The sequence below is a fragment of the Acipenser ruthenus genome, chromosome 9 (genome assembly GCF_902713425.1).
Source record: "Acipenser ruthenus chromosome 9, fAciRut3.2 maternal haplotype, whole genome shotgun sequence".
NCBI classification, from domain to species: Eukaryota; Metazoa; Chordata; class Actinopteri; order Acipenseriformes; family Acipenseridae; genus Acipenser; species Acipenser ruthenus.
In genome coordinates this window covers 2,761,910-2,782,313 of record NC_081197.1, presented here as the reverse complement: position 1 = coordinate 2,782,313, position 20,404 = coordinate 2,761,910, and the positions used below count along the sequence as shown (strand labels likewise).

Here is a 20,404-nt window from a genome sequence, read left to right as displayed (position 1 = left end):
TATAAAATAGTTAAAGCATAGCAGTGTAATACATGTCACAGAGCAGAGTGAAAGCATTTTTTATAAAGGAATCTTTTTATAAGTTTGTTTTTGTAAATATGGCTTTAATATCAATATGACTTTTGTTGATGTTGTTGTTTGTAGATGCATAATTACTGTAGCCTTATTCCTACTTAACCCTTTTGTAGTTTATATTCTTATTAGCCTGGTCTAATATACGGTAGGATGAACTGGTAGAGATGGAAGGTAGCTGATAGCAATGTTAATGTAAAAGTATGTATGCAATGAAGCTAGTGTCACTGTTTAATACCACATCGCTCCGAAGGACAGTGTGGCTGTGACTTGTCACCATTAACCTGGAATATTTAAATCAAATAAATGTATAATGTATGCATACTGTATTTTCTATTTGTAAATGTGCATATACAGTATCCCTGGCACTGCTGATGTGTACTGCTCTATGTACACAAATACATACATCACATATGTCACTATAACATGAGAACTGCCTGTCTGATTTTGCTCGTCATGCCAACTACACAATGTATTAACATTGCAAAATGAAAGTTTTCAGCCCTGTGCTTCTGGGCACAGTGATAGAACTGGATCTTCAACTCTGTCAACTGCAGTCAGTCCTCAAGATTCAACGGGTAGGCATGACCAGAGAACAAGCTGGCTTGACGTGTGAAATGTGGGTCTCTATCTGTTCTGTGTCTTCCACAGTCCTTGTGAAGTACAGTAAAAAAAGATGGCCATTGTACAGTAGTCAGTAAGCCTCTCCGTTCTGTTTTAGTAAAGGCGCGGTGATGATTTGAGATACAGCCTTCATATTTGGCACACAGCTGAACTCTATTGTTCCTCTGCCCGTCCCATTCTGGTTATGTTAGTACATATTCTAAAGCACTTGCTCTGTGCTTCCTTTGCAGTGTTCTCTGAATCCACGACGACTGCAACTGTGTCAACAACAGCCAGCCGTCCGAATGCAACAGGTAATAAGTGGTTTCTGAAGTCTTTGAATGCAATTCATGGATCATGGAGGCTGTGTGGTCCAGTGGTTAAAGAAGAGGGCTTGTAACCAGGAGGTCCCCTGTTCAAATCCCACCTCAGCCACTGACTCATTGTGTGACCCTGAGCAAGTCACTTAACCGCCTTGTGCTCCGTCTTTCGGGTGAGACGTGATTGTAAGTGACTCTGCAGCTGATGCATTGTTCACACACCCTAGTCTCTGTAAGTCGCCTTGGATAAAGGCGCCTGCTAAATAAACAAATAATAATAATAATAATCAGGTTCAGAATAGATGGTCGACGCCCTCAGAGATTTAGAATATAGAATATGCTGTTGTCATTTCTGTGTATTCCACCGTCCATTGCATTTACAAATCTGTTCATTGAAATTGTGGTCGACTAGATACATGGGCCGTCAGACTAATAACGAGAAATCATTTTTTTTTTTACTTTAGAAGTTTCAAAAGACAATTGTATGGATTTTTTTTTTCTCTGATTATCAATCTGGATTGTGCAGTAGTTAGAAATTGTTATTTTGTTGTTTTTACCTGCAAAGTGCTTTTGAGGCGATTTATCGTGAAAGGCCCTATATAAGAAATAATGATGGATTGATTTATTATTATTATTATTATTATTATTATTATTATTATTATTATTATTATTATTATTATTATTATTATTATTATTATTATTATTATTATTATTATTATTATTATTATTATTATTAGGGGCAGCAGTGTGGAGTAGTGGTTAGGGCTCTGGACTCTTGACCAGAGGGTTGTGGGTTCAATCCCCAGTGGGGGACACTGCTGTTGTACCCTTGAGCAAGGTACTTTACCTACATTGCTCCAGTAAAAACCCAACTGTATAAATGGGTAATTGTATGTAAAAATAATTAAATAATGTGATATCTGTATAATGTGAAATAATGTATAATGTGATATCTTGTAACAGTTGTAAGTCGCCATGGATAAGGGCGTCTGCTAAGAAATTAATAATAATAATATTATTATTATTATAGAAGAATTACAGTACAATTAAGAGCAAGATACAAAATACAATGACTTCAGTCCTAATAAGAGAAAATACAAAAGTGGGTGTGAATTTGATGACACTTTGGAAGATTAGTTTTTGTTTATTTATGTCAACACCCTGAGACATTACCAGACTGTGTAGCAGAACATGGATGTCTTCTCTAAATCTCATACTAACCCAACCTGTTTTTCTTTCTGTAGTCGATGCTTCCATTGTTACTTATGTTACTTTCCCCTCCTATACCTCAGGCAAGAGTATGCTCAAAAATCTTAGCAGTGCAGAAGTAGTTCAGTAGATTAGAGATCTTAATTCCAGCATTTGATTTTATGTGCAGTGCTAATATATTATTCAAACGGTGCTCTCTTTTTCACAGGAAGTAGTACTACAACCAGTTATGTTTCATGTAAGTTGATATCAAATTATTTACATGCACGTTTGCATTGCAATTGACATGTAGGAGCAAAAACGAAATCAAAATTAAAATAAAGTTCTTTTTTATGAATTAGACAATATCTAAAGTTAATAAACAAAATACACAAATGTTTTTTTTTTTTTTTTAATACTAATGCAATCCCTAAGCTTAGCCCCTAACCGTGAGATATTCATTTGTTTTTGGTACAGATGGTACATGTGATTTTTCTAAATTTTGCGTTGAATCAGGTCAGTATTGTTATTATTATTATTAGTATTATTATTATTGTGGCATTTTCTGATCACAGTCTCAAACTGGTGCTAATGCCCCTGGGTGTGTTTTCCAGATGACTTCTACATGGTAAGAGCAGAAGTCACATCTAATGCCAGCAACAAAACGGAATCAGATGTTAAGGTTTGGGTAAGTCTGATGGACGGTTTAACCTACTATTCATTGAATGTGTACTCAGAGGTTTATAGCATTAAGAAGTCAACCACAGTGATATATGTAAAAGATACACAGGCAGTCTGATGTGCAGTTAGATCTCTATTCTCTGAACTAACTGAGCTCAGCACACAAGACGGGTTACCAAAGGGCTGTTGTGATGGCAGAGCTGTTTGAATCATTACACCCCTAGTATTCAGTAATATAAATACTTATTAGTGAACTTGTCACATTCACACCAGGACTGAGAACCTATCCTGTTCTTCTTTTGTGACAGCTCACTGACAAATTCAACATCTCATCTAATTCAACATGCCTCACAACTGTGTCCAGCAATGACACTGTAAAGGACAGCAAGTCAGCATTGGGGTAAGATCGAGATTGCTGGACAGGTGTCCCAGTCTTCATTGTTGTTAAATTAATAAGAGTATATGGTATTTTATATGATCTTTAAAGAGGTGTTAGCTTGCAAAAAAATTACCCAAATCTTACCGATTGTGCAGTTTTGAAAGAAACACATATTATAGCAAACATGGCTTCTCATTTTAAATCTCACACACGTTTTTACTGCAGCTTTCAGCCCCTCAGCATATAAACCCACAAGTACCAAGCATGGATAAGCGTTGCACTTGCTTAAGCTTGTGTAGTTTTCATAAGATTCATGTGACTTTTGGTTCTATATCTCTAAACCATGCCAGCAAAAATAACCCTGATGTCCTGTTGCTTTGCAGCGACCCTGCTAACTGCTCTGCATCTTTAGAGTACATGCTGAAGGTGAGTGGCCGTTGAAGTCATTATTAGAGCAGTACTGCAGTACACAGTACAGCTTTACCTGCAGTGTATTCAACAACATGTTTCATTGACTCCACAACGACAGTAACAAGAGCAATCCGTGTGTAGATAGATTTTCAAAGCTATTCTGGATCCTGTTACAAATGCAATACATTTCACTCTGTATAGGCTATTGCCGTGACCTGTGAGACGAAAGAAAACATTAGGTGAGTCCACATGTTATCTTTAGAAGTACTCTTTACAAGTGGTCATTATTTTTAATTAAGCTGGAATCAATTACGCTGCTATGCATCTGATGTACTGTATATGTCTACCACGGTATTTATACATGTTATTTACATGTTATTTATATGTCATGCTAGTATGACCAACTGTTCGATAGCCCTGCAGCTGAAGAAGGGGACTAACGCATGTCTCATCTGGTACCTGCTCACAAATCCTGAGAATCATACACTCCAGTTAACATCAACTGGGAAACTCTTTCAAGCAGGTGAGTGCCATTGAGAAGGCATTGTTTTGAAATGTCAACAGTTTAACATGTTACTGGAACGTTATAATGTCATAGTGACTGGCCAAAGAAATAATAGAGAATGTAAGTAAAATGAGAAAACATGTATGCAAATGCATGTGGTCATGTGACACATCAGCAGAACACTATATAAGCTGTATAAACGTTGTGTGCAACTATTCAGCAACAATCACGGGGAAGCAGAAGGATCTCTGAGACTTCACAAGGGGCAGGATAGTGGGTAATGGGCACATTGACCAACAGGACACATCCGCTTCCACCCCGTGCACTGGGAGCTGTGCAGTGTGGGCTTTGGAAGGAGGCCACTCACTTTTCTTGGCCAGTGTAGTACTGGGAAAAACCCAATATCAAAACCCATGCACTTTTTTATTATTCTTTTATTATATCGTCTTAAAAGTCCTACAGGCATTCACATAATGACTACTGTGTGTTTTCTTTTCTATATTATAGCCAGGTGCTACTGTCCCCAGAATGATGAGCTCACCACAACATTCTCCTGGTTTCCCATGGCACATAATCTCTCCAGTGTGTGTGCTGCAAACAGCAGCCTCAGCATGGCATGGTGAGTTCATGTTGCACTTGATATTACGTAGCAAGTTAAGCTGCAGTGCTCCTCCTTTATAAGGCTTGCCTTTATACCACAGAAGCTGCTGTAAGACCGCATGCTCATGGCTCCCATTTGCCCGATACTGCCATTCCACGAGCACTTTCGTTCTCATTATAAAGACAAGTTGCACATTCTCGTAAACTATGGCTCCTAACGATAGCATTATAAGGGAGGGGGGGGGACAGGGGGACTAGCTTATACATTCTGGTCCAGCCTTCTTATTTACTGCATAGGGATTCAAGTTATCAACTGTAATCCACATGTGAATGACTGCATATGCAGGTTATCAGTGTAAGATTCACGGAATAGTTTTAGAGCAAGTCCATTTTAGTTTCAGATGTCTGTAAAATCTTCAAAACAGCGACATCAGAATTGTAGCCTAGCTTGATAAAAGCCATTGTTTCACTGACTGTTTTCTTTTTCTTTTAGTAAAAATGGAGAAACGATCTGGATTCCTCTAAATGAGACCAGCGTGCAATACTACTTCGATCAGAAGGACATTCCAGGTACACAGAAAACAGGCAGCCCAGCTTGTGAAAGAACAGTTGTGTTGCAATTTCATTTTTCAGAAGAAAGTCTGTCCTGCTGAAATGGATCTTAGATCCACAAAGTTCACATGTACTTGCTTTAAATAACAATATCTGTTCTCTAAAAGATAGGGACCAGATTGTAATAGCCAGACAACTGGTGTTTCTTTATGCCTAGGAAAGTGCTTGATATTGAAGCCTGTTATTTTGTATTTGAAGCAGTGGCAGGGAATATGTACTGTGTGTCACTTCCTACAGTAGATGTTCAGGTACAAAAAGGTTTTGAAAGTCTACAAGGAACACATCATGTTACCTTTGCTGTGTCCCGTGTTAGACTTTTAAACTTATTGCCGACTCTTTTAAAATTTTTAATTGCACATCATTGGTCACAAATGAAGTGGGCAATACAATCTCAACATTTAAAAGAAACTTTGAAAGAAACTATGCGATATGGACTAGACGGGCTACAGCAAAGGTAAAGTGATGAGTGTCTTGTACACACTACAGGGGGCTCTGGACTCTTGAATACCCCTTTGCTGTGCTAGGCCAGGCTTACATGCACAGGGACGGTTTCTTACACTGCGGTCTAGCCTTTCATCTGCTTTAAAACACTAGCATTGAAAGATAATGCACTCTTTGATCGAAGCTCATGTTTAATACACTGCATTTTGTGTTTCAGGGAACACAACAGAAACAAAGAAACAATGTGATTTTTCTGAATTCTGCCGTGAAAAAAGTGAGTGCATGGCTTTATCTGTCTTATGAGATGTGATTGTGCCATGAAATATCATTTTAAAAAGTGTGGATGAAGTAAACCTAATCCAATCAAAATGGTTTGCTCCTTGCCAGGTATACATGTTAAGATTTTAGCTATAATCATATAGAAAGTGGGTTAAATAAGTGTCGGAAACAGTGTCGGAAACATTATCATATTTTCTTTGCATTTAAAATCGTCATTGACACAATTTATTTAGAAAGGGAAAATGCAAACAATAAAATTAACAGCCCAGAAATAAACCAATCAGGCATTTCATTGAAGGCTTTAGAAGTAGTGTTTAGCTGTTTTTTTTTTAATGTGTTTCAGTAACTGGTGTTTGTTCCGGTAACACTTTACATTGTGTCTCTGATTACTGTGTATTTAGTAAGTACTCTGTAATACACAGTAAGTTAGAGACACTTCATGTAAAGGGTTACCTTTGGTCCTTACAGAACAAACGTGCTGATGACACCTTGGAGTAAATAGCTTTGCTAAAGTAGCCCATTGTCTGTTTGTATTTTTCAGGTGCATACTATATGATAAGAATACAAATATTGCCTGAAACTCGCAATGTAAAGGAATCAGATGTTAAGAACTGGGTAAGTTTGCATTTAATGGTGCATCCTTCTGGAAAAAACTCCAGTGAAAGTATAGTGCTTTATGTAGGGAATAATCCTCCACATGTAATACAGTACAATAAGTGGATGTGGGTTAGTATATGGAATGTTCATGTTTACTTCATAATAATCTCTATGTAACAAGTCACTGTGAAGTACTGGAATTGCAATGTTATTATTTGAAACCCACCAGCTACGAGCACTGATGGGCTGGATAGCACTCTCTTGTTTGTTTGTACTAATGTATAATGCACAGTTAAATGCTGTATGCAGTGTGCAGACATGTCCTCTTTTCAGATCTGGATGCTTGTGCAGCCTCTATTAGTGCTTGAAAACTAAGGGGTGACTACAAAAATCCTTCTCCCGGATTGTAAAAACGTGCTCCATGCTGTCCTTCCTGTCTGACCTGCCCTTTCTCAGTTTTATCAGGTGTTGAATAACTCCGAGTGCATTGAGATGGGACTGGACAACTCCACCAAAGGGTACGTACAGGAGCACATTAGAATGACGTTTCTGTAACAAGCCTTCATTGTTTTAAACAAACACAGTTCTTTCAACTTTTTATTTTCTAAATCTTTTCATTTTTTATTTAGTCTAAAGTAGTAGTTTTTATTCAGAACTTTATGTAGGTGTTTTATTTTTTATAAAACTTTCTTTCTTTTTCTTTCTTTTCCTTCACTAATACATTTAACACACCAGCATATGATTTTTTTGTCTGCAGTTTAATTTTAAGATGTGCACAAATAACAGCATGGGCACTGCGTTGTTTTTTAGGACCTGTACTAGGATTCCAAAGATTTTTAAAATTGAGGTAAATGAGTTCAAATTGCTTCTGCCTTACTGTGTGGGGATGTGCACATTTCTTATAGATGAATTGAATTATGAGAGTTTAAACTGGAATAGCAAACTATACTAAAATAGATGTTATCAGCAATGCTATGAGATGTTATCAGCAACTACTACTGCTACTAATAATGATACTGATGATAATAATAAAATATATTTTTAAAGCTGCATTATCATAAGAAGCCATTTAAAGGAGGGTTAGCCATGGTTTAGCACCAGCATATTTTGGGTAACACTTTACATTAAGTGTCTCTAAGTACTGTGTATTACTGTGTATAAATGCATGTGCACTTACACATAATTACAATCTTATTATGCATAGTTATAATGTACTTACCCTTACGGGAAAAATATATATGTCAACATATATTGGCATACAATATATTGTCATTTTAGTCATGAGGTTTTTACTTCTCTTAACTGCCTATTTGTTGTTTTTTGCACTTGTATGACTAGCAACCACTTACCAAACATATTCAAAAACAAGTACTATAACATAATGTTTTATATAGTGTGCAATATAACCAATAATATATTGGTATATATTGTAGAATATATTTTGTAACCTTCACTATATTGAAATACATTAATCAATATATTACATTATATTTCTCAACATATGTAAATATATGTTTTTCAATAAGGGTAATGTGGAAATCATTTTGCATGCTATATGTAAGTGCACAATTGTATCAGAACAGAGTTAGGGTTAGGGTTAGGGTTAGGGGGTTAGGGTTAGGGTTAGGGTTAGAGTTAGAGTTAGAGTTAGGGTTAGGGTTAGGGTTAGGGTTAGGGGGTTAGGGTTAGAGTTAGGGTTATATCATGAACTCATTTTTACATGTTAAGTACATTGTAACTATGCATGATAACATTGCAATCATGTGTAAGTACACGTGTATTTACTAAGTAACTACTGTGTAAATACACAGCAATTAGAGACATGTAATGTAAAGTGTTACCATAGTTTGGTTCTTTGTTTGTTTGTTTATACTTTAATTTGGGATCTGCGGATGCTTCAAGCGAGCATAAATAACAACAAAACATCTAAACAATCCCTTTTTAAATGTTCTGATTGCATGCCCCCAGCTGGTGTGACTGTTCCCATTGAAATCAATATATTCCTGTAAGTTTCCTCAATGCTTGTGCTGAATCTGTTGCCTTGAATTATGATACTGTATAGTAAGCGGCTGTATATCTGCCATGAGGAGGGCTTAACACTCTTTCTTTTCTTTGAGCAGGGTGTTGGTGTCTACTGTGCAGAAAAAGACAGGTGAGCCAGCTCTTGAATTGTCTGCAGCTTTGCATCCCTAGAGCAGGTTGTTGTAACTTGAATGCACACAGTACAGCTGTCAGGACTAAGAAGGATTAACTAACTGTACATGGTGCTGATGGGGAGACGTGGAATGATTAAATTATGCCGATAGTAAGATCAGTCTTTGGCAATGCTCCCAGGTTACAGTTTGTATTAAATATTTATATCAAATATATTCTTTTTCTTTTAAGTGTGAACAACTGTACTGTGATCCTGAAAATATCGCGAGTGTGGGAGGGATGTTTTATTCCCATACTGAATCAGATTGATGATATAAATCTACAGTTAAAATATATTGATAAAGTGCTACGAGTGGGTAAGTGCTTTTTGTGTGGAGACCTTACCTGTGTAATGCAATGCAGATATACGTGAGCGGATCTTAAGCATGTTGTATCTTGTATGGTAAAGAGTAACAAATGTAAAAATCTGTTTTTAGAAATAAATACTGTACATGAGCCCATTAAAAAATAAGCATGGTCCCCCTCAACATCCCACAACATACCTCAACACCCCTCAACACCCCTCCCGATCACCCCTCAACACCCCTCCTCAACACCCCTCCCGATCACCCCTCAACACCCCTCCTCAACACCCCTCCCGATCACCCCTCAACACCCTTCCTCAACACCCCTCCTGATCACCACTCAACACTCCTCAACACCCCTCAACACCCCTCCCGATCACCCCTCGACACCCCTCCTCAACACCCCTCCCGATCACCCCTCAACACCCCTCCCGATCACCCCTCGACACCCCTCCCGATCACCCCTCAACACCCTTCCTCAACACCCCTCCCGATCACCCCTCAACACCCCTCCTCAACACCCCTCCCGATCACCCCTCAACACCCCTCCTCAACACCCCTCCCGATCACCCCTCAACACCCTTCCTCAACACCCCTCCTGATCACCACTCAACACTCCTCAACACCCCTCAACACCCCTCCCGATCACCCCTCGACACCCCTCCTCAACACCCCTCCCGATCACCCCTCAACACCCCTCCCGATCACCCCTCGACACCCCTCCTTAACACCCCTCCCGATCAACCCTCAACACCCCTCCCGATCACCCCTCGACACCCCTCCTTAACACCCCTCCCGATCACCCCTCAACACCCCTCCCGATCACCCCTCGACACCCCTCCTTAACACCCCTCCCGATCACCCCTCAACACCTCTCCTCAACACCCCTCCTCATCTTCATACTGGAGCAGCCAGCCAGGTCTCCCTGACTTAAAATGAATGGGCTATACGGCACCATACAACAACAACATTGTAACATTAGACTATTTATACCAAGCTACCTCAAAATAGTGGAAGCAGAAACATTGTAGCTAATTATTAAAATAGTGAGTTTTCAGTTTATCAGTTCATCAGTTTATCAATTCATCAAAAAAATAAATTAATGAATCCAGCCCTGGTTTTGTCTTTGTGGTTGAATGATCATTCCTGAAGTACTAGTGCATATAACTTGACTGCAGCCTTTTCAAATCATGTTTTCTTTTGTTATGTTGCTGCTGTTGCTGCTGGTTCTTTTCTCTCTGTTTGTTTTTGTGGAAGCGTGGTACGGTGTTCCTTCCGGAGCTGATCCACTGCAGGCCTCCCAGTTCATCTGGGTCCCTGTTCCTGTCACTTCAACTGTGGTGTGCGCTGCAAACAACAAGCTCAACCTTACATGGTGAGTTCAGTAACACTTCACATCAAGTGTCTCTAATTACTGTGCAGTTACATAGGAGTTACATAGTAAATACATGTGCACTTGCACATCATTACATGTTATAAATCTTTTTGCACAGTATATGTAAGAACACAATTGTATCAGAAAAGAGTTAGTGGGTTCAGGGTAAGTTTTAGAGTTAGGGTTAATTAGGGTTATATTATGCAAAGAGATGTACACATTAAGTATATTGTTACTATGCATAATAACAGTAATAATGTGTAAGTACACCTGTATTTACTAAGTAACTGCTATGTAAGCACACAGGAATCAAAGGCACATCATGTAAAGTGTTACCATGAGTTTACTTGTCACCTGGGCTAACTTGCTTTCCTTTATTTAAAATCAGTATCTCACCAGCAAAACATAACATATCTGCTGCTGAACAAGCTCTGAGTTCTAAGAATGGTTCTGCGGAAATGTGCAGCTTGTGAATCGTAACAGTCTGATACTGTGAATAAAATCTAAACTCAGATCTTGCTATTGTACTTATTTTCTTTCTGAATTCCCTTTAGCAATAACAACACTACAATATGGGTTCCTCTGAAGGAATCTGATGTAAACTGTGGAGATGGAAATGGAACTACAGTGGAACCTTCTGGAACGACTGTATCTTCTGGAACAACTGTGCTTAACTCTAGCTCTACCCCTAACCCACCCACTACAGCTCCAGGTATATCTCCTAACTCTATCCCTGACCCTCCCACTACAGCTCCAGGTACATCTCCTAACTCTGCCCCTGACCCTCCCACTACAGCTCCAGGTATAGCTCCAATGGGTAGATCAGCTCCCGATAGATATTCAGTATAGCGTTAATTAATAACAAAAAAGAAGGAGCAGATTGCAGAAGGTCTGATTGCAGTTAGCCCTTTAGAGGGAGTTAAACATTCACTATTGCACAGTTTTGAAAGAAACACATGAAATAGTAAATATCTGTCACGACACTAGGTTAGAGAAAGCTTACCCTGAAGCCACGCCTTCACCTGGAGAGGGAAGCTGTCCCCTCCCCTTCAATTCCTTGATTCATATTGTTAAGCAATCAGCTGCTTCCAGTGACATGCTTTGCAGCCAATAAGATCCTAAAGACTTTAGAATTGAAACGGTAACAGATTTTTAAATGTTTTTAAAATGAAAAATAGCGAAAGAAAGCGACAGACAGGGATGAGTTAGGGAATGATTTTGTAAGCGACACAACTCAATGTCTTTGTTCATAATTTTGTTTTTGTCTTTTTTGTTAACTGTCGATTCCACAATGGAAGTCAATAACACGGTAGGGAAGGCATCTGCTCTGTTAAACATCACAGAAAACATGGCAAACCTCAGCTCAGCGGATATTGAAAACCTGATGAACAAGCTGGATGCCCTTTTGAATGGGCCTGTGGACACAAAGCTAGCCGGGATAGTGGTCAACGTCGTCAGCAACGTGCTCAACGCCCCTGCAGAAACTGTGGCCGCGTCCTCCAAAAAGTAATGATCTTTCCCATGTGTTAACATTGCTCGCTGCATTGCATTATACCTGCAATGGTAACAGCAAGCATGTGGGCAGTGTTTAAGGACATAAGAACATCAAGGCTTGCCCTTTTAGCACACCAGTCTTCCCTACTGGGGGGTGGGGGGTCTAATTTAAAAGCACAGTGTCTAGATGTCTTTTTTGAAAATTTCCCAGTGTTGTCGGTCCTACTACATCACCTGGTAGGCTATTCTCCGCATTTATAACTCTGTGTAAATAAATTGCTTCCTACCTTCTGTTCTAAAATTTACTAAGCTTCCATTTATGCCCCCTCCTCTTTGTGCTAAATTTGAAGTAGTGTCTTCGATTAACTTTATCTAGACCAATAATGATTTTAAAGACTTCAATCGGGTCCCCTCTTTCCCTTCTTTTTTCTAGGCTGAAGAGATTTCATAATTTGTCTTTGTGGCTCATTACAGAGTAAGTAGCGGGGTTCCGATAAATAACGTACATGTCATTGTTCTTTTCATTGTTCACATCCTGACAAGTTTTTACACTAAAACTTTAAAGTCTGTTTCATAGCTCATTTCAAAATGGCTGCTCTACTGCACTGACAGTGTAAGGATTATTGCCCGCATTGTCAAACAGGTAACACAACAGTAACGATCCATGATGTGGTACGGAACAGGAAATCCAGAGCACTTGTAGTGTTTTTTTTTTAATGTATCGCTCTTCCTGCAGTGATTTAGAGGACACGGGTCGGTTGTATGAAACATCTTAAGTATTTCACTTAAGCATGACAATTAAGTATATTTGTTCACTTAGCTAAGGGAAAAACTTAAGGGTGTTGCACAAAACACCTTAAAACCACTCTCCCTTCTCTTTTCAAGAAGATTTGATTTGGTTTAGATCATGCCAAGTCGCCATGGCAACAAAATTCTTCTAATTTTCAAACTTTTGGAGTTAAAGTAAAGTAAAACTATGGCAGAAAAGAAATGAAACCCAAACTCGCTGCTGGTGACAGGCAGGAGATCCAGACGGAGGTTGAAGTTGATATGCCCCCCGCAGGCAAACAGGATTTATTTACATGTCAACACACTGAGCAGCTCACGTGACACTACCAGCAATGGCAGCGCACAGAGTACATACAAAACAGTGTATGAAAACTGGGATCTAGAATGTGTGAACTAATCTCTGTTCAATAATAAACTAACGTTGCTGAAGGGATTGATCGTGGTGGATAAACGGTGAGGGCGGTATGTGACGGGCGGATACGTGATGGATTACTGTACTCAGGTAGAACTGGGTGATTTCCCCTTAAGTGGTCCTAAATCATTCACTTAAGTTTTATACTTAAGTAGCACTACAAGGAAAAACTCACTTAAGATGTTTTACGCAACCGGCCCCAGCTCTCAATCCCCAATGCACTAGAACATTTTGAAACAGACTTTAAGGTTATGTGTAAAAGTTGTCAGGATGTTAGTGATGAAAAGAACAATGACAGGTATGCTATTTAAACAGTTGTAGCACATGTGGGGATGTGGAACCCCGCTATTTACTCTTTAAGTCCTGGGATCAGACCAGTTGCCCTTCTCTGTACCTTTGAGTGCAATGATGACTTTTTTGTTGCACCCTTGTCTTGTCCTATCAGAGTCATACAGGTAGTGGACAAGGTGGGCCTGAATCTGGTCTTCGATACAGAGTCAGTGAACATAACCTCGCCCGCACTGAGCCTGGCTGTAAAGAAAGTCAATGGCAGCCACTTTGAGGAGTCGTCCTTTTCCATTGCAGACACGTCCAATTTTCAGGTAAAGATGTCTGTCTGTCTGTTAGTGTCACATTTACTATCTGGGAATTGGAAGATTAACATTCCCTTATTAAAGTTCACCACAGTAAATTTACATTGTGAATTTTTGCAGTTTTCCTATGTATTTTCCATGCTTATACCATGCATTTAAAATCTTTTTTAAATACGCTTTACCATACTGTACCTCTCTGGGCTTATGCTTACCTATGCCTTACCATGCTTTCACTGTGCTTTACTACACTTTTATAAGGGTGTAGTTACACCGGCCCTGTTTTTGGATCACTTTACTATATTAATTATGCAGCCTGTGACTGGACTTTGCATCCAGAGCAGCAGGGGGCAGCAGTGTGACTCCTGTGTGTTTGATTCTGTTTAGATCACGCCAAGAAGCCCTAACTCTTCCTCCAGTGTAGGAGCCATCACTCTGCCAGCCTCCCTGATGTCTAACTTATCACTGGACAACCAGGCCTTGGCTTCCAGAGTCCAGTTCAGCTTCTATGAGAAAAGCACTGTGTTTGTGGTAGGTCAATACAGCGATCATTGTGTGCTTTATAAACTAGATGACCAAGGCTTCGGAATCCATGGTCTTATCTCTTCTTGTCTCCAGCAATATTCTCAATGCTCCCTTCTCTTTTCAAGAAGATTTCCTGGTTTTCTCGCTTGTATTTTCTACCTGAGTGATAGTGCCTGTCGATGAAAGCTCTCCTGTCTGGTAGCTGACCGTGACGGGAGTTATGTGTCCATTGCTGAAGATGAGGGCACTGACACTATTTGTATGTGGTCCTGCATTCTGTTCTTGTCCAGTGCTAGTCCAGGATGCAACGGTTCTGCAAGATTCTGTTTTTTGTCATTCTTTTTCCAGAAAGGATTTTGTTTGCTTGAAAAAGAAAAGCTCAATAACAAATGTTGTTTCTTTCAAGGACAAGTCGAATCCGAACAGATTGTTGAACAGCTATGTGATTGGAGCTAGCGTTTCAAACCTATCGATAGTCAATCTGCAGCACAGTGTCATCATCACCTTGAAGAACACCAGGCCTGTTCAGGTGTGTATTAACAGCTCACTGGAATGCATGTTCAATTAATTTGAGAATGAAACATTTTTCAAATGATGAACCGAATGCAAAAAAGACCTGAAGATTATGTTGAAACAAGGCGAGCAAAGGTGGGCATGCAGCTACCCATACCAACCATAAGACATGAAACCCTGATCCACAAGCAGATGAGAAAATGAAGCAAACGTGGGAGCTGCTGTAAATCAAGGTCAAGACATTAGTCTAGAAACAAGAGTGTTATCCCTCTTTCTTAATTATGACATCTGGTACCTTTTTGCTTTGCAAATTAACCCCTGGGTGTAAGCAAACGTATATTCGGAAGCACAGAGTGAACATGCTGGTTTTTCTTATTTTCTCATTTCAGGAGAACTCCACTGCAGTGTGTGTGTTCTGGGATTCCACGATAAACCGTAAGTGTTCACTGTAATGTATCCAGACTACAGGTTCCAATTTCAAAAACGTTTATTGAACTTTACACAGGTTAGGCATACAAACTCTTGGAACTTGCCATCTTGAAAACCAACCCTAAAACTCCCCACGTCCCCTTCCTGAGTCCAAAGTCCTTTGACCTTTGCTGAGTCTCACGAGAGCGGGTCAAACTTACAACTACTCTTCACAACTCTTTGTTTGGTTTACCCTCACCGAAGAAAAAAAGAATAACCCCATGGGGATACATTAATAATCGCAGTTTATACCAGATTTATTTTTTAATATTTCACCGGCCAGCTTGTAGCAGTGTGACATCACAATAGAGCTCCCCACAGCAAAAAGGGGCAAGTTTGTTTATCAATATTTCTTCTTTGTTTTACGTCCATACATGCATCTGTGCTTTTCTTTTTTGTGCAACAGAAGGGAAAGGAGGCTGGAATGAAAAAGGCTGTACTGTTTTGAAGAATACAACCAATGAAACCGTCTGCGGATGCAACCATCTTACAAGCTTTGCTGTGTTGATGGTAAGCCAATGCAAATTCTTACAATCTTTGCTGTGCTGTTAGTAAGCCAATGCAAATTCTAACAAGCTTTGCTGTGCTGTTAGTAAGCCAATGCAAATTCTAACAAGCTTTGCTGTGCTGTTAGTAAGCCAATGCAAATTCTTCTTCTTCTTCTTCTTCTTCTTCTTCTTCTTCTTCTTCTTCTTCTTCTTCCAATTTAAGAACTCCAAAAGTGGGTAACACTTTACATTGTGTCTCTAATGACTGTGTATTTACATAGTAGTTATTTAGTAAACATTGTAATTATGTGTAAGTACACATGTATTTACTAAGTAACTACCATGGAAATACACAGTAATTAGAGACACTTAATGGAAAATATGCCCAAGCTGTTCACAGCTATGGATATACGATTAACAATGCCAATTTTTTTGCCCTATTTTAAAGCAATAAATTGATTAAAAACTAGCAGATAGGAGCAGTTGAGTTATTATTATCGGTCGCTTGCTGTTAATCATCCCCTCAGATTTCACTCTGCCTTTGCCCTTGATTCACCGTGGAGGACCCCTGGTGTGCTTGATACATAACAAAGCCCTCACTTCCATTAGAACACACACAGGGACGGATCTTTGTCTGAACTGCAACACCTTGGCACCACCATGTTTAATGCTTGCATTTCAAATATAGACTCTTTAGTACCCTTATAAACGTTTCCCACAGTAAAATCATGGCAAGTATAATAAAGCACAGTGAAAGCATGGCAAAGCATAGCTAAGCATTGTAAAGCCCAGAGAGGTATGGTAAAGCATATTAAAAACATGGCAAACCTTGATAGACTATGGTAAATGTATAACCATGGGGAAAGCATAAGAGGACTGCAATATTACCATGCAAAATTACCATGGTAAACTTTTATAAGGGTTCTCTTGTATTGTGTGGTGTTGTAGTGTAGTGTACTAATATGTAGTGTATTGTATTGAATTGTATTGTATTGTATTGTATTGTATTGTATTGTATTGTATTGTATTGCCTGGTTAGAGGAGGGGAGGCCTTGGTTCAGGTTACTGTAATTCCTTTACTAAACTGAATTCACTGTGTGTTTTGTGGTTAGAAATCTTGGGCTTTGCAGACTGAAGTTTTGCATTTCCATTTTTAGGATTTGTCAAGAAGTAACCAAACGGATCCGGAACAACTCAGAATCCTTACTTTCATCACATACATTGGCTGCGGCATTTCAGCGATTTTCCTCTCTGTGACTCTCGTGACCTACCTTTCATTTGAGTAAGTATAGCTGCATATTCTGGTTAAAAAAAATACATCCATAAAACACAATTCATAAAAATGCTTTTTTTTTGCCACTTTAAAGGTAATTTTTTGCACTTGTGTTTTCATTTTTTTACTTTAGAATTGTGCCATGTGTTCATTGCATGACATCTGTGTGGTTGATTTCTCAAACAGGAATTAGAATTGTGATATAAGTATTAATAATGCTATGTTGAATGTTATAAATATTTATACATTTTGTTTGCAGGGTGTCTTCATCATAAGAAGATGTCATTTCTCAAAGTTTAAGAACATCACTCTTGATTTTCTTACACCTGGCTTCTATTTCCAGGAAAATCCGGAAAGACTACCCGTCCAAAATCCTGATTCAGCTGTGCACCGCGCTGCTCTTCCTCAACCTGGTGTTCCTCATCGACTCGTGGATCGCGCTGTACAAGGATGTGCCGGGGCTGTGTGTGGCCGTCGCTGTGTTCCTCCATTACTTCCTGCTGGCCTCCTTCACCTGGATGGGGCTCGAGGCGTTCCACATGTACCTGGCGCTGGTCAAAGTCTTCAACACCTACGTGCGCAAGTACATGCTGAAATTCTGCATCGTCGGCTGGGGTATGTGGGATTGACGTTCGTGCGTAACGGTGGAGGGCCTTCAGCAATGGAAAGCAGGGGTGTCCCAAAGCTGGCCCTTCCACTCCTGGTCTTTTTTCCAACCCTGTTCTAAATTGTTTAATTGACCCAATGAAACCTCCATCCAGACCCTGAAGTAGTTACTTATATCACTTGTTAAACCTGGAGTGGAATGGCCCTCCAGGACCGTGACTGGACACCCCTGCATGAAAGTGATACATTCTAGGGTACAGAGCGGCTGCTTTGTATGATTAAAGGGATCAAATCAAATGATCATTAGGGATGCACTATTAGGTGATGGGGGGCTTGTCTCCATACCAACTGTAAATCACATGGGTTCATCATTCAGGAAGCATTGGTTGAACTGCAAGCAGCCGTGCAGTATTTTGGTAATGCATCACAATGCACACCTCTTGTCACGACAGGATATCTATTCATGAAACATGATATCTATTTGTCTTTATCCCCTTCTGTCACTGACTGCACAATTGCACCATGTTCAGTTTCTATTTTATAATGTATAGATCTTTTTTCAAAGCTTTGGCAGGGCAACTTCTGAAACCCCACAGAGTTTCTTTATGCATTCCGAAGCTTTGAAGCAGCCAATGAAAACCATCCTTCTGTTTGTTATCTGCTGTAGGAGTCCCTGCTGTTGTGGTTGCTATAGTAATAGCTATAAGCAGAGAAAACTACGGGCTCAGTTCCTATGGGAAATATCCGGATAACTCACTGGATGAATTGTGAGTGGATCTTATTGTTTTAACCCCTTTTTGTTATCGCACGATTATTTCATATCTGTTTTCCCACACTATTTGAAATGCCACATCGAATCTCTACCCTCCACTGCAACCCATTTACCTGAACATTACCAAGGCATTGATAAACCGGGTACATTGTGACCTGGCATACTGTTCTGCATCTGGAACAACATCCTCACTCACGCCAACAGATAAACAGAGTGGAAGCGGAGTTCACAAAGTTCAGCTTCACACACACACAGTTAGGTAGGATGTGTAAGACAGGCACTTGAGAGTGAGACAAGCAACCTGAATCCTCTCCTGAAGACTCCCATCTCCGTAACCGGGCTTTCTCCCAGAGAATTAGGTAGCTGATCAGTATCTGATTTCTGTTTAAAACTAGGTGCCATATTTGTTGTGTCTAGCGATTTAACTTTTGAATATTAAAATCAATAAATGATAACGTACCAACATGGCCATTGGTATTGCGTGCACTCATTTGCAGACATCAAATGAATTAATTTAATTACAATGTATTCCCGACTGTCTGTTAATGCTGCTGTTTCTCAATACACAGCAGCGATGAAGTGTTTCTGAATGAATAGACCTCACGCCGGTTTCTCAATTCCCTTTGCAGCTGCTGGATCAAAAGCAACATTGCCTTTTACGTTTCAGTCGTGGGGTATTTCAGCGTGATCTTCCTGCTGAACATGGGCATGTTTATTGTGGTGCTGGTGCAGCTGTGCCGCATCAAGAACCAGAAGCACCACACCAGCCAGCGGGGCAGCAGCTTCCGGGACATCAAGAGTGTGGCCGGCCTCACCTTCCTGCTGGGCATCACCTGGGGCTTTGCTTTCTTCGCCTGGGGAGACGTGCAGCTGGCCTTCATGTACCTGTTTGCTATCTTCAACACCTTGCAAGGTAATGAGCTCCTGTAGTGTAGTAACTCCACTCCATTATTTACTGTACGGTCTGTAGTTTGTAAGATACACAGACTGACCGCCAGAGAAGGTCAGAGGTAGGCGCGAGTGTGTGTGTGTGCGCGTGTGCGTGTGCGTGTGCGTGTGTGCGTGTGCGTGTGTGTGCGTGTGCATGTGTGTGTTTGTGTGCATTACTGTTTTTTCCAAGCTTATGGAAAATAGACATTTTATATTTGAATTGGCAGTATTTGTAATTGTAATTTAATGTTTGATATTAGAGTTTCATTTGTGCTTGTTTTGACCCGTTGTTCTACATGCACCAGTCTTCAGTTTGTTTGTATGTAATGTGCAAAATGGAGAATTGGATGCACAATACACAATGCATACTTTTTGAATTTGTTTATACAGATTTATATTTATGGAACAATAAAGTAGTTGAGGGGCCGGTATGTGATTGTTTAAATGTAGGAGCGTTTATATTAAACATTTTTCATTGTTCTTTGCTTCAGATGTCATTTTCATTGCTTTTTCTCGTTTCCGTCCCTATTTTACGATGTTTGCAGTCGTTCTGAGTGGTTCTGAGAGGTGTGGATTCTTCAGTATTTAGTTATTATCGATCAATCGATCGATTTAGTTATTATCGATCAATCGATCGATCCTAAATACCGGCACTGAACAGCCTTTCCCACTCCACTCCATTCAAATTAATGACAATGTGACTTGTCAACTCTGCCACTGGTTCTCTTTGTATGTATTGAAGGGAATGAGGGTTATGGTCAGGGTTATGGTCAGGGTTAGGGTTATGTGACTTGTATATATACTCTTATATTGATGGGAATGAGGAAGGCAGTTCAGTGCTGGCACTTAGGATTCTCCAGACAAGCCAGGTAAAGGTAGATTCAGAGACATTTAAAAAAAAACTCAGCCCTGGAGCAGCAGAGCCAAGCACCACGTAGAAGGATTGCAAACATGATCCAGTCGAAAGGGATACTTTTCAAATA

At 39.8% G+C, this 20,404-nt stretch overlaps 1 protein-coding gene across 6 annotated transcripts in view; it reads left to right on the top strand.

The window, feature by feature from the left end:
* The window catches only part of LOC117407077 (adhesion G-protein coupled receptor G2-like), a 32,707-nt gene that overhangs the window by 9,070 nt on the left and 3,233 nt on the right, over nt 1–20,404 (top strand). For 4 of the 6 annotated variants that reach the window (XM_059030726.1, XM_059030724.1, XM_059030721.1 and 1 more), the window contains 28 exons: nt 927–989; nt 2,413–2,442; nt 2,661–2,699; nt 2,798–2,871; nt 3,173–3,264; nt 3,627–3,669; nt 3,856–3,893; nt 4,050–4,177; nt 4,667–4,778; nt 5,253–5,329; nt 6,030–6,086; nt 6,633–6,706; nt 7,145–7,206; nt 7,499–7,535; nt 8,809–8,840; nt 9,074–9,198; nt 10,444–10,561; nt 11,116–11,273; nt 11,860–12,067; nt 13,702–13,858; nt 14,234–14,377; nt 14,778–14,900; nt 15,274–15,319; nt 15,759–15,862; nt 16,998–17,122; nt 17,457–17,728; nt 18,387–18,486; nt 19,121–19,404. In XM_059030726.1, coding sequence (XP_058886709.1) covers nt 927–989; nt 2,413–2,442; nt 2,661–2,699; nt 2,798–2,871; nt 3,173–3,264; nt 3,627–3,669; nt 3,856–3,893; nt 4,050–4,177; nt 4,667–4,778; nt 5,253–5,329; nt 6,030–6,086; nt 6,633–6,706; nt 7,145–7,206; nt 7,499–7,535; nt 8,809–8,840; nt 9,074–9,198; nt 10,444–10,561; nt 11,116–11,273; nt 11,860–12,067; nt 13,702–13,858; nt 14,234–14,377; nt 14,778–14,900; nt 15,274–15,319; nt 15,759–15,862; nt 16,998–17,122; nt 17,457–17,728; nt 18,387–18,486; nt 19,121–19,404 — 2,922 coding nt within the window. The remainder of the gene's footprint in view (nt 1–926; nt 990–2,412; nt 2,443–2,660; nt 2,700–2,797; nt 2,872–3,172; nt 3,265–3,626; nt 3,670–3,855; nt 3,894–4,049; nt 4,178–4,666; nt 4,779–5,252; nt 5,330–6,029; nt 6,087–6,632; nt 6,707–7,144; nt 7,207–7,498; nt 7,536–8,808; nt 8,841–9,073; nt 9,199–10,443; nt 10,562–11,115; nt 11,274–11,859; nt 12,068–13,701; nt 13,859–14,233; nt 14,378–14,777; nt 14,901–15,273; nt 15,320–15,758; nt 15,863–16,997; nt 17,123–17,456; nt 17,729–18,386; nt 18,487–19,120; nt 19,405–20,404) is intronic. The other 2 variants (XM_059030725.1, XM_059030723.1) reach the window with 1 other exon arrangement.